A 17,323-nucleotide genomic window follows, 5' to 3' on the forward strand; every position below is an offset into this window, starting at 1 on the left:
GAGATGATAAGACATATTAATTAAGCCTATGTTAACATGTGATTGCAAGATAAAAAAGAAAAGAGGCTCATCATGGCTAAAAATGGTGCATCACATTTGATTGCATTTTTTATAATTGGAGCAATAATTATTTATTCTGCAATTGCTGAATTTCATAAAACTATTTATAAAGATCTTTGGGTTATTACTACATCTTATTATATTGCATTTAAAGTAGAAGACTGTGTCGGATTTTGCAAGAAGAATGCACATGATATAAATGAGAGGAACGGGTGCATTAAAACATGTGTTTTTGATGAATGCAGGAGAATCCATTGGAAAGATCTGATTAAGCTTAAACAATGCGTTGAAAAACTTTATGCTAAGTACGTCAGGTAAAGTAATGGCAAACACATATATAAGTTGTTGTAAATCTTTTTGAATTTTTGGAACTCCTTGAGTTTATATTATTTTACATGAATATGATGTGATATGATAATTTCTTCACTCTTTTATGAGTGTTGAGAGATCAATAAATAATTAAAAATAGTATTTAAGTTATTCACATACGGCATAGATTATTACACTATTTGTGAGAGAAACTTAAATAAGTTGTGGTACTTAAAGTAGTCACTAACAGTATAAGAAATTAAATATTTCAAAAGTATACTTATATATTTATCTTAGTTTTGAATTCTATTATAGTCCGTTAACGTTGAAATTGAACTATACAGATCTAACCAGGGGCGAAGCTCGAACCCCTTTAGGAGGGGGTTAACATGCAAAATATAATTAAATAGAGAACAAAAAATAAAATTAGGGAGGGGCCAAATTATAAAATTAGAAGACTTTATAAATAAAATTTATTTATTTGGAAGGGGCCATTGTCCCTCTTTATATATACTAAGCTTCGCTCCAGCATACATCCATACATACCATGTATGTGCGTACGTACAATAGCTCCTTATTCTATTCACCCAAGTTCACACTTATTATTTAATGAGTTATGCTATGTGTACACCAAAATTAGCCACTAAAATCAGTCACTAGTATAAAATACATGTTGAAATATAAATATACATTAAAAATAAATTAAACCACACATGTATTTATACACAAGTACATTGATAGCTAATTTTAATGACTAATTTTAGTGTATAAATAGCATTTCTCTTATTTAATTTATATAAACACTTAATACTTCCAAAACAGTTCCGAAAATCTGCCCCTTATTAAATTCCAACCATTCATGATTCATATAACGTGCTTCTAATTTTCTTATAGTAATTATTATGCCTTGAGAAGATGAGCATCCATCTCTTTAGTATTTTTGTCATACAATTCCAAGTAACCATAAGGAGCTTCGACATTATCATTAATTTTCTCATATTCAAGTGTCCATTTAGCTGAAACACTTCCATTGTTGTTATCAATCTCTTGAGCGATGACCTTCAAGACTTTATACTGTTTACTTATGTCTCCATCAAAGAGATTGAATTTGATTGTCTTGTTCTTCTCATCAACGAATTCAATTGTCTCTTTGCATGTAGTTACTTTACCATCTGTTGCTTGACAATAATCAAAATTAAAAAAAAAAAAAAAGAAAATTAAGAAAACCTGAGAATAATTATGTCAATTATTAGTTAACATAATTACATACAAATTATGCTAGTCCTTTTAGTTGTCTTAAAATTTTGTCTTTTGTCTTGGAGACAAAATCTATTTTTTGTTTATATTTTTAGGAACTACAAAAAATACAAGAATTTTATCAATTTATATATATACTTACAGCTCTCTTCTAATAATCTCAATCATTATGAATTTTTAAACAATTCATATAATTCTCACTACGTAGTAAGAACTTTTTTTTGTTGTAAATGGAGGGAAACTAATTAAATTTAATAAAATCTCAAAAAAAAATATTAAAAATATAATTATTTATATATCTTCTTTTCAAATTAAATTTTTAGAAAAAGTGATATTATTATCAAAGCTTCTATAATAAAAATGTTTAAAATTTGATTCATGTTAAACTTTAATGAAAAGAATTTTAGCCTAAAATAAATAACAAAAAAAAAATCATACAAAAAATTTATGTAAACCCACAAAATAAATCTTACTTGAGGACACATATTAAAAATATAATTATTTACGCGACTTTTGTTATAAATTTAGGTTTTTAAGAAAAATGATATAATGACAAATAAAATCCGACCAGATGTTTTTTTTAATTTACAAATTAATTCATTTAAAATTAAGCTCATTACCTATAACATAAGTCCAGTGTTTAACTGAATCGCCAATCCTATGCCAATCCTCACCCTGATGCAGCTTGGTGTGATGCACTCTTTCACAAATATTTTGAATATGGTGGGTAGATTTTGTTACAAAATTAAAGAACTTTCCAGCAGGTGCATGTATCACAATTTCAGTACTAAGCTTACCACTCAGTGCCATTGTCTTAAGAAGGAAACAACTATTATGAAGCAAGAAATTAGATAATACTAATAATAATGTAATAAAGCTAGCTAGCTAGAACATCTGAGGGGAGATATGGGACAACAATGAGTTCAGATTTGTCGGACCTTATATAGAAAAATAAGCTACCTAAGCTACTATATTGTCAGCTTGTTCCTCCCTATTTATTACGCTGCTAATAAAAAATTTTAATCAACACAAAAAATAGTCAATATATGTTATTTTACTCAATGAAATTATCTAACGATGATTAATCACTAAATTCTAATCAAATTTTTTAGGAACGCAAGGTACCATCATATTTTTATATTATTTATAAAGTTTGATTATAGTGCTTATAAAGTTTTATTATCAATGTAAATATATGATCATTTTGCATATCAAAATGTATTTTTATAATGGATCATGATTGGTGTTTGATTAATAGTTGATTTTGATAGTTTATATATAATATCATTTTTTTTAGTGCACACGTCATTTTAACACACTCGAAAGATAGAAAAAAATATTAGAAGACCAATATCTATTATTAATATTAGTCAATATTTTGTATTGATATTTTATTTTTATATTGTTAAAATTTAAAATTTAGCAATTATTTTTTAGAATAATAATAAAAAATAATAAATTTTGTTGATAAGTAATATTGTTAAAAAAAATTCACAATAAAAAAATAAGCCACACAAAAAATTCAAGAAAGACAATAAATAAAACCACCCACACATTATCCAATCGACATGTGTAGGTCATCACACACATGCTGCTATCAATTAAAGACATTCTTATATTACTATATTAGTATTTATTTAATTAAATGATTATATTTTTAAGCAGTTTAATATATTTAAATATCCTATTAATTATAAGACCAGATAAGCGGAGTCGAAATAGGGATGACAAAAAAAATTCCGTATCCATATATATCCACAAGAATCATATATCCGTAACAAGGATGCTAACAGGAACTCGTAATGAAGGGGGGGAGGGGATCAACAAAAAAGTTTACTTAAATGCCCTTTTATATATATATATATATAATTCTAAGAGTTAAGTACGATTTTTGTTTCTAAGATATAGGTCAAAATTTTTTTCGTTTCTAATCTTTTTTTTGCATAATTTGACTTAATTTTAAAATCATCTTTATTACTTAAATTTTAAATTTTATTACCAAATTACCTTAACAAAAAATTATAAAATATAAAAAAGAGAAAGAGAAGGGAATCACGCGGGAGAGGGGAGGGGAGGGGAGGGAAGAAGAAGAGGGGTAGGAAAGAAGATGGAAAAGAAAGAAAGAGGGGGAAAGGAGGGACGGCGCCGGCGAGGCTTGGAGCCGCCGTCGTCGTCGGGAATAAAAACCAGAGGGAGAGAGAGCTCCCTAGGGAGACAGGAAACGTGACTGCGCCGAATTCACTAAGAAGGTCTGGTTCGGTATTTGTAACCCACTAACTTACCGGCAAGTGCACCGAATCGTACCAAGTAATACCTTACATGAGTAAGGGTCGATCCCACGAGAATTGATGGATTAAGCAACAATAGTGTTTGATAGGCTTAGTTAGACAAATAGAAAATAGTGTTTGGAAGTTTAAAAGCATTAACAGTAAATTTAGAATATTAAAGATAGGCAGATAAATAAGTTGGGAATAAAATATTGAGAAGGCAGTTAAGGCTTCAGAGTTATCTATTTTTCCGGATTTACTTTTCTTACTAACTATTTTAATTATGTAGGATTTAATTTATGGCAAACTATATGTGACTAGACCTTAATTCCTTAGACCTTTCTAGTCTCCTCTAAAATTCATTAACTGCTAATTTTTTAGTCAATTAATTCCAATTAGAAGCTACATGATCAAATTCCAGTTTATATGCCACAAAAACTCTAATTACCCAAATATAAAAGGATTATATGTCACGTATCCCGTTAAATCCAGATAATTAAAATTTAGGAGAATATGTTTTCAAGTTGTTGTTCAAGTAAAGAGCTTTTCCAAGTTTTATAGGAACTCAAATAGAAAGAGAGTCATACTTCCGTTCCACCCAAATTCATAAAATAAAGAGCGAAAATAATTCTTAAATTATAAATCCATACATAAATTAAGATAGAAAAAGTAATAAAATCAATCCATACAAATAGACAGAACTCCTAACCTTAACAATGGAGGATTAGTTGCTCATGGTTCAGAGTAGAATGTTATAGAATACGGAATGTAAATTTGGAATAGAATGGGATCCTCTCCAGGACCTCTCAAAAGAGAGGTTTTTTCTCCCTTTTATAACTAATTCTAATAAATTTAAAATCAAATTTCTAAAATTAAAATTATATCTTTTCCTAGAATTCAAATTTGAATTTAAATCAAAATCAATTTAAATAATCAAGTCTTCAATGGATGGATGGGGACCACTTGTTTCGTCCATTCTGTAGCTTTTAATATGTATTTTTTGGGCTGGAAACTGGGTCAAAACAGCCCAAAAATTACCCTCGGCGTTTTTCTGCGTTTTTTGCACGTGGCATACGTCACGCGTACGCGTCAGTCATGCGTACGCGTCGATGGTCTTTTTCGCGAGTCACGTGGACGCGTCAGGTACGCGCACGCGTTGCCGTGTAAATCTTCAAATCACGCGTACGCATCAGTCACGCGCACGCGTCGCCATGGAAAGCTCCACATCACGCGTACGCATCAGTCACGCGTACGCGTCGCTCCTCGCTGCCATCTCCTTTGATTCTTGTGCTGCAGAAACTCCATCAAATTCCGCTGAATGCTACCTAAAATAAACAAAATTGCAAAAGACTCAAAGTAGCATCCATATTGGCTAAAAGATAATTAATTATGTATTAAACTCAACAAATTAGATGCAAATTCACTAGGAAAAGATAGGAAAGATGCTCACGCATCACAACACCAAACTTAAACTGTTGCTTGTTCTCAAGCAACCAAAAACTAATATAAGCTTAGGATGTGAATTTGCATGAGAATGAGAGTTCGATTAAGCTCATGTCTCTTCTTATAGTGGGGTTTACAACTATAATCCTGAATAGTTTTGGCATCTCACTTTATCCTTTGAAGTTCAGAATGATTGGTATCCATAGGAACTCAAAATTCAGATAGTGTTATTGATTCTCCTAGTTCAGTATGTTGATTCTTGAACACAGCTACTTTATGAGTCTTGGCCGTGACCCTAAGCATTTTGTTTTCCAGTATTACCACCGGATACATAAATGCGACAGACACATAACTGGGTGAACCTTTTCAGATTGTGACTCAGCTTTGCTAGAGTCCCCAGTTAGAGGTGCCCAGAGTTTTTAAGCACACTCATTTTGCTTTGGACCACGACTTTAACCGCTCAGTCTCAAGCTTTTCACGTGACACCTTCACGCCACAAGCACATGGTTAGAGACAGCTTGATTTAGCTGCTTAGGTCAGGATTTTATTCCTTTGGGTCCTCCTATCCATTAATGCTCAAAGCCTTGGATCCTTTTTACCCTTTGCCTTTTAGTTTAAATGGTTACTGGCTTTTTCTGCTTGCTCTTTTTTTTTCCGCAAGCTTCGTGTTTTTCATTGCTTTTTCTTGCTTCAAGAATCAATTTTATGATTTTTCAGATTATCAATAACGTTTCTCTTTTTTCATCATTCTTTCAAGAGCCAACAATTTTAACATTCATAAACTTCACTATAAAAAATATGCACTGTTCATGTCATGCATTCAGAGTCACAGAAAATACCACCACATTTGAATAAATGAGACTACTCTAAAAATTAAACTCAAATTCTCATGCACTACATCTGTTCTTCTTTCTTTTTTATTTCAAGCTCAGTGGGCAATACATGAGACATCTTTCAGAATTAAAGCAATTAAGAGAAAACTATACTAGACCTAGGATTTTAACTAATAAAGGATCATGCAACAAACAAAGCAAAATAGCAGGAAATCGAAACATATCATAGTAAAAGCGAGAAGGAATATAAAATGAAAGGAACTCAACCACCTTAGTTATCCTCGCGGTCGTTTTAACATTTTTTAATATGATCATTTTTTCTTTTATTTGACAATCATTGACCGTGTGAACAATTCTCACATCAACGGTTATATATAATAGATAATATAAATATTATAACACATTCATAGTAAGTTATAAAAAGCAAAATATTCTTATTTTACTTAATATAAACTGCATCAACTTTTATGTGTGTAATATTGAAAAAAGATAAACATTCACAAGAAATAAAATATGAGTAAAATAAGAATAAATAATTGATGATAAGAAAAAATAAATACATATTAATGATATAAAAAATGACAATTATCAATTTCATAAAATTAAAAAGATAATTAAATTTATTATTTACTTTTTTAATTATTTTTTAAATTTAAAATTCTGATGTTCATTTTTTTTATTCTTTATATTTTTGTTCCTATCATATCTTGTACAATAAAAAATTATGTTATCTAACTAAAATAAATTTTATTTTTTGATTGTCTCCTTTCTTTTTTTTTCTAAATAATCACCAAAGTCTACATATACTTACGAAAAACAATACACACTAAAAAAAGCATCCCTCCCATTTTAGTCCACCACCTAAAAATTTTCTAATTGGCCCAAATATAACCCATATCAACATTTAATTACTAATCAATAATTTTAGGTGAATGTTACCCAACTCTCTCTAAAATAACATGTAAGTTATTCTTTATCATGTGTCATATTGTCATTGGTCCTTATCTTAACTATAGTTAAGTTATTTTGTAATTTATTATTTGAGATTGAAAATGATATAATTTCTTAGAATATCAAAACCCCACTCCTGTTAAATGAAACACATTTCCACTCCTCCATTCTTTCGTCGTCACCTCATCACCACGTTCGATCATTCCAAGCATCGCCGTCGCGTTCGTGACAAGAAGTGCTGACGTTGTCGCCATCTACTGCCCTCCCACACAATCTCTCTTTCTTCAGTGCATCATCCCTTAATCACGTCGTTGAATTCCGTTGCCCGTAACTTCGCCGTCCTTCCCAGTATAGCCGCGCCTCTTTGCCATGGATCACTGCTTACCACATAATTAATGGTTAATTTGGTTATTAAATTTTTTCATCAAAAAAAAATATCTTTATTTAATTATGTGATGAAAGATATATTCATATGTAAAATATAATATAATAAAATAAATCTATTCAAAGTATTTAAACGTATAATTAAAATCATGAACATATAAATATAATAATAAAATTTGTACTCCAAACGAATAAACATATTTTTTATCATACGTATATTATTTAAAAAATAAATATATTATTAAAATTAATAACAGAAATTTAAAATGATAAAATTCAACTTTCTTATCGTATTTTTTATAATATTTTTATTTTTTTTAATTTTAAATTTATTAGTACTTTTTATTTAATTAATAATTAAACAAATTATTTTTATAAAAATTTATTTTTTGTACTATATTAGAAAAACGACCAATATAACAGTTTAAAAAATAAATTAAAAATGATATTTTAAATAAAAATATTTAATATTAAAATTTTTAAATACAAAAATAAATTGTATAAATATTTAAGAGATAAATATGAAATACATACCTAAAATAAATAAAACAGATAAAATGGGAGTACTATTGAGAAATAAAGAATTATTTTTGTCTATTTTATTTATTTTAGGCATGTATTTCATATTTATTTCTTAAATATTTATCTATACAATTTACTTTTGTATTTAAAAATTATTTTTACATTATTTTTTAAACTGTTATATTGGTTTCTTCTTTAAGATAATACAAAAAATGATTTCTCATGAAAATAACTTGTTTAATCATTAATTAAATAATAAAGTACGAATAAATTAAAAATTAAAAGAATAAAAATACTATAAAAATACATGTAAAAAAGTTAGATTTTATCATTTTAAACTTGTGTTATTAATTTTAATAATTTATTTTTTTTAAATAATTTATGTATGATAAAAAAATATGTTTACTTGTTTAGAGTATAAATTTTACTATTATATTTGTATGTTCCTGATTTTAATTATACTTTTAAGTACTTTGAATAAATTTATTTTATTATATTATATTTTACATATGAATATATGTTCTATTACGTAATTAAATAAAGATTTGTTTTAATAAAAAAATTTAATAACCAAACTAAACATTTCTTATGTTAGTAAAGAGTGATCCATGGCAGAAAAAGAGGGATCGAGTGAGAGGATAGGAGATAGCGATGACGTACGGGCTGACTATATATATTGAATAGGACGACAAAATTACTGACGACGGAAATTTAACGACGTAGCTAAAGGATGAAGAAGAAGTGATTGCGTGAGAGGGTAGTAGATGACGACGACGTCAGTGTTTTTTGTCACCACGGCGACGGCGATACTTGGAAGAACCAGAGCTACGTGACGGAGAAAGAATGGAAGAGTGGAAAGATGCTCCAATGAATGGAAGTCGGGTTTTGATATTTTAAAAAATTATATAATTACCCATCTCAAATAATAAATTACAAAATAATCTAACTATAGTTAAAATAATGACTAATTAAAATGTGACACATTATAAAAAGTAACTTAAATATTATTTTAAAAAAAGTTAAATAAAATTTACCATAATTTAATATCATTAATTTCACTTGTCTAAAATGAAAGGACTTTGAAAAAACGGAAATTCAGCTGTCCCACAATTAATACACTTTCCTTACACGTATTACACTCTAAATTTGACACACAGTATCAACATCACATACTTATTTTCGCTTTTTATTTTCTATATGGAGGGCTGGAATGAGTTGAACTCAGTTATGGAGGAGGGGGGAGCTTTACTTTTCTGTGGTGTCAGTGGAAAAAGAAATCGGACCGTGCGAGTAGGAGAGGGGAACTCGGACCCTCCGATTTGCATGCACCTAAGCGGACCGTCCGAGTTATGTATAGGCAAGCCACGCGTCGCTGAATGCTTGCTCCCCACAAACGATGCCCCTTTAACCCAACCAAACCGAGTGCATGCTTACCAAACAAGTTCAGTTTCATTTCCTCCCCCACCCAACACACACAACTCTATCTTCTTCCTCCCTCAATGATCTGGGCAGCTGCTGTGTGAGGAAACAAAGCAAAAATGTCAAGAAAAATTAAACCTAGAAATGTTGATCGTCCGGAACTCCACATTATAAAATATTTGAGCTACTCTGATTATGTAAGTTTTTTTTAAATCTTATTTATTTTTTGCAGATTTTTAATTTTTATTTTTTAAATTTAGTTATATTTATGTTTGGTTGTTAGGATATTTATGGTTGTTAGGAGTTGATCTGAAGAACATATATATGAATTAGTGTATAGATTTATTGATAGAAATTTAAAAATAAATGTTTAAATAAATAAGGTGTAAGTGTAGTAGTTTATGGTTGTTAGGAGTTGAGTTGAAGAACATATGTATGAATTAGTGTATAGATTTATTCATAGAAATTTAAAAATAAATGTTTAAATAAATAAGGTGTGTAGTAGTTATATTTTGGTCAGAGTAATTTGTAATATAATAAATTATAAAAAAATAGTTTTTAAAAAATTTTGGAATAATTTTAGAAGTTATGGTTATTTGTAGAAATTTAGGAATATATGATTAAATAATAGTTAGAATATATATATGTTTAGATGTGGTTAGTTGTTGTTTAGATTCTTTTTTAATAACAGATTAGAAATAAAAAAATTAATATTAGAAATTTTTGTAATAATATTAGAAATTATAGTTGTTAACTGTTGCAATTAAATTCATAAATTTAGAAATATGTATTTAAATAATAGTTAGATAAGTGGGTTTAAATATAATTAATTCTTGTTTATAAATTTTTAGAATAATTTTTGTAATTAGAGTTAAGAATTTAACTGTAATGTTTAACTTTAAAATTTATGGTTATATGTTTAAATAATGGTTAGCAACATGTGTGTTTAAAAATAAGTAATTGTTGTTTAGACGTTTATCCAATATAATAGATTAGGTAACTGTTATAATTAATTAGGTAACCGTTCTAATTAATTATAGTTTTAGTTGAGGTTTTATTATTATTACATTAGAATAGTATTAGTTACATAGAAAGTGAAACTATGTATTAGTAATTATTATCTGCAGCAGTTTAGATATAGGCTCTATGTACATTAATTAAAATTTGAGATGAAAATGTTATTACTTAGTAATTCGGATTCAATATAATTATATTCTTTAATTAGCTTTTTAAAATTATGTATGATAATTGTATAATTTGATTCGTGCTTTTGCTATGCTTTTGTAGGCCTCACGGATGATGACATGTGATCACCCTATCCCTCCAGATCGGTACGATGAGAGAGTGGAGGAGCATCTACGATCAACTGGGTTTTACCATGTTAGTCAGATTGGAGTAGTTCAATGCCAGAAAGCACTGGTAAATGCTTTAGTGGAAAGGTGGCACCCGGACACACATACCTTCCACCTTTCAATTGGTGAATGTGCCGTGTCACTGGAAGACGTGGCTATGATCTTTGGTATTCCGACCGAAGGCCTTCCAGTGACTGGCATGACTTTGAGCAGTTTTGAGGCATTAGAGGCGAAGTGTCTGCATCAATTTGGGGTGGCGCCGAGAAAGTCGGATTGTCGAGGAAGTGGCATAAAAACTGACGTGGCTACGGGATTTAAAAGAACGGTCACAGTTGACCGATGAGAACAGTATACAGGTGTACGTTAAGTGCCACATCATGTTGTTGATCGGTACGATCTTGTTTGGAGATAAGTCTGGGGCATCTGTCCACTGGAAGTATCTGCCTCTGCTGAGTGATTTTGCTAGTATTGGACAGTATAGTTGGGGTTCAGCCTGCCTAGCACACCTGTACAGGAGCTTATGCAGGGCCTCACGTTTTGATTGTAAGGAAATCGATGGGCCGTTGACACTTCTACTGTGTTGGGCATGGATGCGCCTACCATATTTAGCCCCGGTTCCTAGGGAACCTCGCAATTTTTCGCTTGCCAACAGGTTAGACTATCTTACGTTTACCTGGTATCTTCATGTTTAGAAACCAATTGTGTTAATGAGATGCGTTATATTAGGTGGCGAAACTGGGAGCGTGGAGATCGAGTCTATAGATATCATAAGCTTGCTCATTTTCGGAAGGCCTTGGATGAACTCCAGGAAGGTCAGGTGTGTTTGATATTTACATTGTATGTGGGTCAGGTCTAGTGATTTACTTATTTGGATTTTAATTATTTGTTTGCTTTACTGTTACCAGTTTTTGTGGGTTGCATATTCTGGGGATCGTGTTGATCCGGACATAATTTCTGCTGAGATCTACATGCACTCAGTGATTTGGAGTGCAACGGTGTCACTGGTATCTTTTGAGTGTATTGAATGGCATGCTACCGACAGGTTTAGACGTCAGTTCAGTTTCGTTCAGAGAGTTCCTCATCAGGAACGGAGTCTAGACCGCGCACACGGAGAAGTATTAACTGGTCCTAAGAATCTGAACTGGGCCACAGCCACGACTCATTCATTTTGGGTGATGTAGTGGACAAACAGGTATAATCACGTTCTTACTGATGAACCCATGATGCCACAGCAGCCATTAGATACTTATATGTACTGGTACCGTTCAAAGTATGGTGATCACTTGAACTTGTCGGATCTTGCGGTCTAAGAGGATGTTGAGGGTGACCAGGTTATGGATGATGATAATGAAGAGCAGGAACCACAGTCACCACCACCTCCAACTCCACCTCCACCTCCACCTCCAGCGGCAGAAGAACAACCTCATTCCACAAGCCAGTATGTACCTCAGATACAATTTCCTACGTCGTTCCCGATACATCAGCCACATTTTGACTCAGGAGAGGGAGGTTCTTTTAGCAAGTTGCTTGGGTTCATGGCCTCAGATGCCGGCCAAGCACAATATAGCCACCAGGCCGACTTTATGGCGGGTAGGTATTCGTTTGACGCGAGGTATCCATTTTATACCTACTCGGGTGCTTCTGGAGGGTTTGTATCTGGTGATTCTAGTAGGAGTGACGGTGGTCGAGGAGTTCTTAATAGTCAAAATCCGAACCGTGTTTCAATGACTATGATTGAAGAAAATGCTAAGACTTGTGAGCATGAGACTGCTGAGTACTTAGTGGATGAGCCAGATGACGAGGAAGACGACGAGGATGAGGATGAGGACATGGAGGAGGAAGATGAGGAGGATGAAGAATCCCGTAACGATAGAGGTACAATTATCATAGAAGCTTTTCCCGTCAATTGATATTATCATAGTAAGTGTATAGCCAATTGATGATATTATGGTCATGTATGGTACATTGGTTAAGGTTGATGTTACTATATAACTGGTTGGTTCATAGATGATAGTATGTTTATGTTTGGTATGTTTTTGTTAGGTTGATTAAACTATATACCTGCTTGGCCAATTGATGAGAGTATGTTTGTGTTTGGTATGTTCTTGTTAGGTTGATTAAACTATATACCTGCTTGGCCAATTGATGAGAGTATGTTTGTGTTTGGTATGTTCACGATATGCCTGCTTTCTCAATTGATGATATTATATTCATGTATGGTATGTTGGTTTATATTGATTATACTATACAGTTGCTTGGTTTGATGGTTGTTTATACAGGTGACACCTGCACTCCAGGTGAGACAGGCAAAGGCTACAATCTCAGGATTGATCCACCGCGTCGTAGCGCTAGTCGATACACTCCGTCCGTGATCAAAAAGGCCGCAAAGAAATGCAAGAACATTGTGAACTTTGGAAAGTGGACAGTGAGAAAGTAGTTCTGGTGTAGTTAGTTTAGGCTATGTATCAGTTATCGTACTTAATGTATACTTTAACTATTTACGTATGACTAAAGTTTGATAAGGACCAACTAAGTATTGTATTTAAATATTTCAGTTGATGTTCCTTATGTTCATTAAAATACAATGAAGCAAGTTACGATGGCAGTGTTTTGATAACCGGACCGGACCAGACTGGTTCGTCCGGATAACCGGCAAACCGGACCCTATATCGGTCCGGTCCAGTATTTGGACCATGTAAGGATGAAAACCGGTTTGAACCGGTATAATTAGGCATGAACCGTTGAATATCCAGTGAACCTATACTCTGACCGGTTCGATCATCGGTTCGGTTCTGGCAATAATGTAGGACCGTTCAAATCTAATAAAGTACATTGACACAGGTTACAATGACTCGATCACCGTAAAGTACATTCACAAATGTTACACCGGTTCATACATCATAAAGTTCACTGACACAGGTTACAATGGTTCAGTTACCATAAAGTACAATGACACATGTAGCAATGATTCATTTATCATACAAGGCATTGACATAGGTTACAATGCTTCAAATATCATATAAACCTACTGGGCATTATTTTCGGTACCTGGAGGACCTCCCTGACGGTATCTACTACGACTGTATCCCTCAGCTCCACATTGCCTACACCTCCTCGGACGGCGTAGCATACGTATGTCCATCTCATTCAAGAAGCGCGTCATCCTGGGCCGACCTTTGGAAACGCGTCTCAGGTACGGGTTCGGTACAAATCAGGGACCATTGTAAGAAGGCCACGTAGTAGGATTTCCTAATGGCCTAAACCTAGCCCGATACACGCGCCTGACCTGGTCCATCTTATAAACGTCATGCACATATACCTGCCAATCTAGTCGTTGATTTACACAACATGCAAACACATGCCGGCAAGGAATCCGGTCCACCTGGAACTCACCACAATCACATCTCTGACGACGGAGGTCAACAGCATACTCCACTCCACTTGGCATCTCACGCACTTTAAATACCTCATTCTGCCTGTCAAAGCAATTAACCTGAATGTTTCCTGCTGCAAGCTGATTTGCATGAATTTTGGAGGTCACATGCTCCGTAAAAACATGGCCTGCATTAATCCTCGCCTCCGCTTATGCTCTTTTCCGTGTGAACAACTCATTAAGTCTGCAGAACGTTGCTTTCACAAGTGCAGTGATGGCGAGATTGCGTGCACCCTTCAAGACTGAGTTGATGCACTCCACTAGATTAGTCGTCATGTGACCCCATCGGTAGCCACCGTCGAATGCCAACGCATACTGTTCACGGGGAATACGGTTTAACTAGTTAGTATACGCCTTGCCCCGCTCTCGTAAACGCTGGTAACGCAGTTCATACTCACGAACTGTCCTCAAATATCCTAAACAATATCAGGTACCAAACAACAAATAAGTTTCAGGACGTATAGATTGTTCGCAGTTTCATCAATAACTAGATTTGAAAGATACAATGTTACCTATATTGACGACAAGCTTTTGCAGATAGGGTGCCTTGAATTTTCTCAGAAAGTTTGATTCTATATGCCTGATGCAAAACATGTGGAAAGCTCTAGGAGGTGACCAAGCTCCGTGACTACGTTCCACAGCTACATTTATGGACTCATGTCGGTCCGATATCAGCCCCACACCATCCCAAGTCACAACATGTTGACGTAGGTTACTGAGGAAAAAGTGCCAAGCATCAGAGGTCTCTCCCTCGACAATAGCAAATGCAATCGGTACGATATTGTTGTTACCATCCTGCGAAACAGCCACTAACAAGCAACCCTTGTACTTTCCGTACAAGTGAGTCCCGTCCACCTGGACAACTGGCTTACAGTGTCTGAATGCTCTAATGCATGGGTAATAGCTCCAAAAGACTCGATGCAATACCCAGATATCAGTTACCAAATCATCCCCTTGATATGCATGCATAGTCTCAAAATATACGACAGCTGATGGTTCCTTATGACACATGGCCTCGAACCATATGGGCAACGCTTCATAGGATGCTTCCCAACCTCCAAATATCTTCTCAATGGACTTCTGCTTTGCCAACCATGCTTTTCGATAGCTGACCGTGTAGTTGAACTTCGATTGCACTTCTGCAATAACTAATTTTACCTTTAAAGAGGGGTCAGCCTCAACCAACTGCTTTATGGCTTCGGCAATCGTATTTGAATCCAGCTTGGAATGATCCTGAGAGATGGTTGCTCTGGTACAAGTGTGACTGTCATTGTACCTCCTAATAACCCAACAATGCTTTCTGCTGATCATGCTAACTCTGATAAGCCAATCACACCCTGACCTGTACTGTGTACACTTCGCATAAAATGTCAACGGCTCCGATTCATACACACTGTAGTCTACAGATCTTCGGAGGGTATACTCCTTCATCGCCTTAATAACAGCTTCCCTGGAACTAAATTATATCCCCACGGCGAACTCACCATCTGCGACAAAAGAAACTTCTGCCCCAAGAAGGCAGCCATACCGTAAGTATTTAATACATAATTGTTTAATGACCAAAATTAAATATTAAATCATCACTCACATCATCAATTATGATATACCTAACGTTTACATTATGTTATTATCTAAATCTCCATTACATGAAAATACAAACACATTAAAACAAATTCTCCTCCATAACTAAAAATAAATACATATACTTCCAAATAACTTCATAAATACTATTATAAACAATCAGTTATGATATCCTAATTAACTAAATAACTAAATAAATACAAATTAACGAAATAACTAAAAATAATTATTAATCACCTAAACAACTACAAATAACTACTATAACGAACGCTCATTAATAACTCCTTATTAGCTAAATAAATACACAGTAACTAAATAACTAAAAAAAATACTAACCGCCTTCATCAAGACTATAATAAATACTCATTAATAAATAAACTAATAAATAATTCCTAATTAACTAACTAACTAAATAAATATAAATTAACTAAATAATCCCTAATTATCTTCCTAAATACTCTAAGAAATACTTATTAATAAAGCCTAATTAACATATTAACTAAATGAATACTGGACCCTAGATACTAATTCACTTAAAGTATTTTTATTTTGAACTTGTCTAAATAACCTCTTTTGTAAATGCTAAACGAGTACCTGCACTCATATAGTCCGGAAACTCCGGAGCATGCATGGCTTCCAAATCCAAAACTCGCATGAAAGATGGCTCCTCGAATGGCTTTTCGTTCGCGAGTGCATTTGCAACGTCTGCCACATTCGGAGCCATACTGCCGTCGGCTGGATCTACATCTCCATCTTCACCGACAACTTCGTAATTGCTTTCGAACTCTTCCTCACTGTCACTATTGTAGTCTTCTCGTAAAATATTTCGGTCGGCCTCAGATTGTTCGAATTCAATGTACAACTCGATGAAGAAAATTTGAGCACGACTTTCAATGTACATTAAAAACATCTCTTACATGCTTGCTTCGTCGGTTACATATTTGGTCTGAAATTGGACGAATCCACCAAATACTGGTATAGGATATCTGTATAAAATACATGATATTTTTCTTGACATCTCCGAATCTATCTTCTCACAAATCACTCCTTTAAACTCTTCAAATAAAATTGTGAAGGGAATAACAACATCTAATGGATATTCACAAACAAATTTTACTCCTTTAGGTGTCTGCAATAAAATCTGACCAAAATAATACACCTTCAAAAGAACTCTATCATCCATTCTTCTCACTCACTTAAACAAAAATAGAAATTTTACCATCAACTTTTTCCCCAACCCAAGTTACCCCACTCCAGACCAGAAAAAGAAGAAGAGAACTTGAACAAGAAGATGAAAGTTAGATCTGGTCGGCTGTCTTTGGTTCGCACACTTGAGCAACTATATATATACACACACAATTCGGACGGTCCGAGTTGTGTATAACCTAATTTGAAAAAAATTATAAAATAATGAAAACTCACGGTCCGATTTCCATTAGTGTAAATTAAAAAAAAAATTACAAACACAAAACGGACCCAGCGAGTACTTCATCGAGTCAAAAACAAAACCCA

At 33.2% G+C, this 17,323-nt stretch overlaps 2 protein-coding genes across 2 annotated transcripts; both read right to left on the minus strand.

The window, feature by feature from the left end:
- Nucleotides 1–833: 833 nt before the first annotated feature.
- On the minus strand, nucleotides 834–2,526 carry LOC107612266 (MLP-like protein 43). Its single transcript, XM_016314060.3, has 2 exons — nucleotides 2,247–2,526; nucleotides 834–1,541 (listed from the first exon to the last, which is right to left on the minus strand). The coding sequence occupies exons 1-2, from the start codon at nucleotides 2,434–2,436 to the stop codon at nucleotides 1,270–1,272; spliced, it is 462 nt and encodes a 153-aa protein (XP_016169546.1). The 5' UTR covers nucleotides 2,437–2,526; the 3' UTR covers nucleotides 834–1,269.
- Nucleotides 2,527–13,391: 10,865 nt separating this feature from the next.
- Nucleotides 13,392–15,661, minus strand: LOC107611456 (uncharacterized). The gene is made up of 5 exons (XM_016313377.1): nucleotides 14,743–15,661; nucleotides 14,633–14,646; nucleotides 14,424–14,545; nucleotides 14,084–14,273; nucleotides 13,392–13,589 (listed from the first exon to the last, which is right to left on the minus strand). The coding sequence occupies exons 1-5, from the start codon at nucleotides 15,659–15,661 to the stop codon at nucleotides 13,392–13,394; spliced, it is 1,443 nt and encodes a 480-aa protein (XP_016168863.1).
- Between the last annotated feature and the right edge of the window lie 1,662 nt (nucleotides 15,662–17,323).

The sequence above is a fragment of the Arachis ipaensis genome, chromosome B8 (assembly GCF_059453495.1).
Source record: "Arachis ipaensis isolate K30076 ecotype BB chromosome B8, ASM5945349v1, whole genome shotgun sequence".
Taxonomy (NCBI): Eukaryota; Viridiplantae; Streptophyta; class Magnoliopsida; order Fabales; family Fabaceae; genus Arachis; species Arachis ipaensis.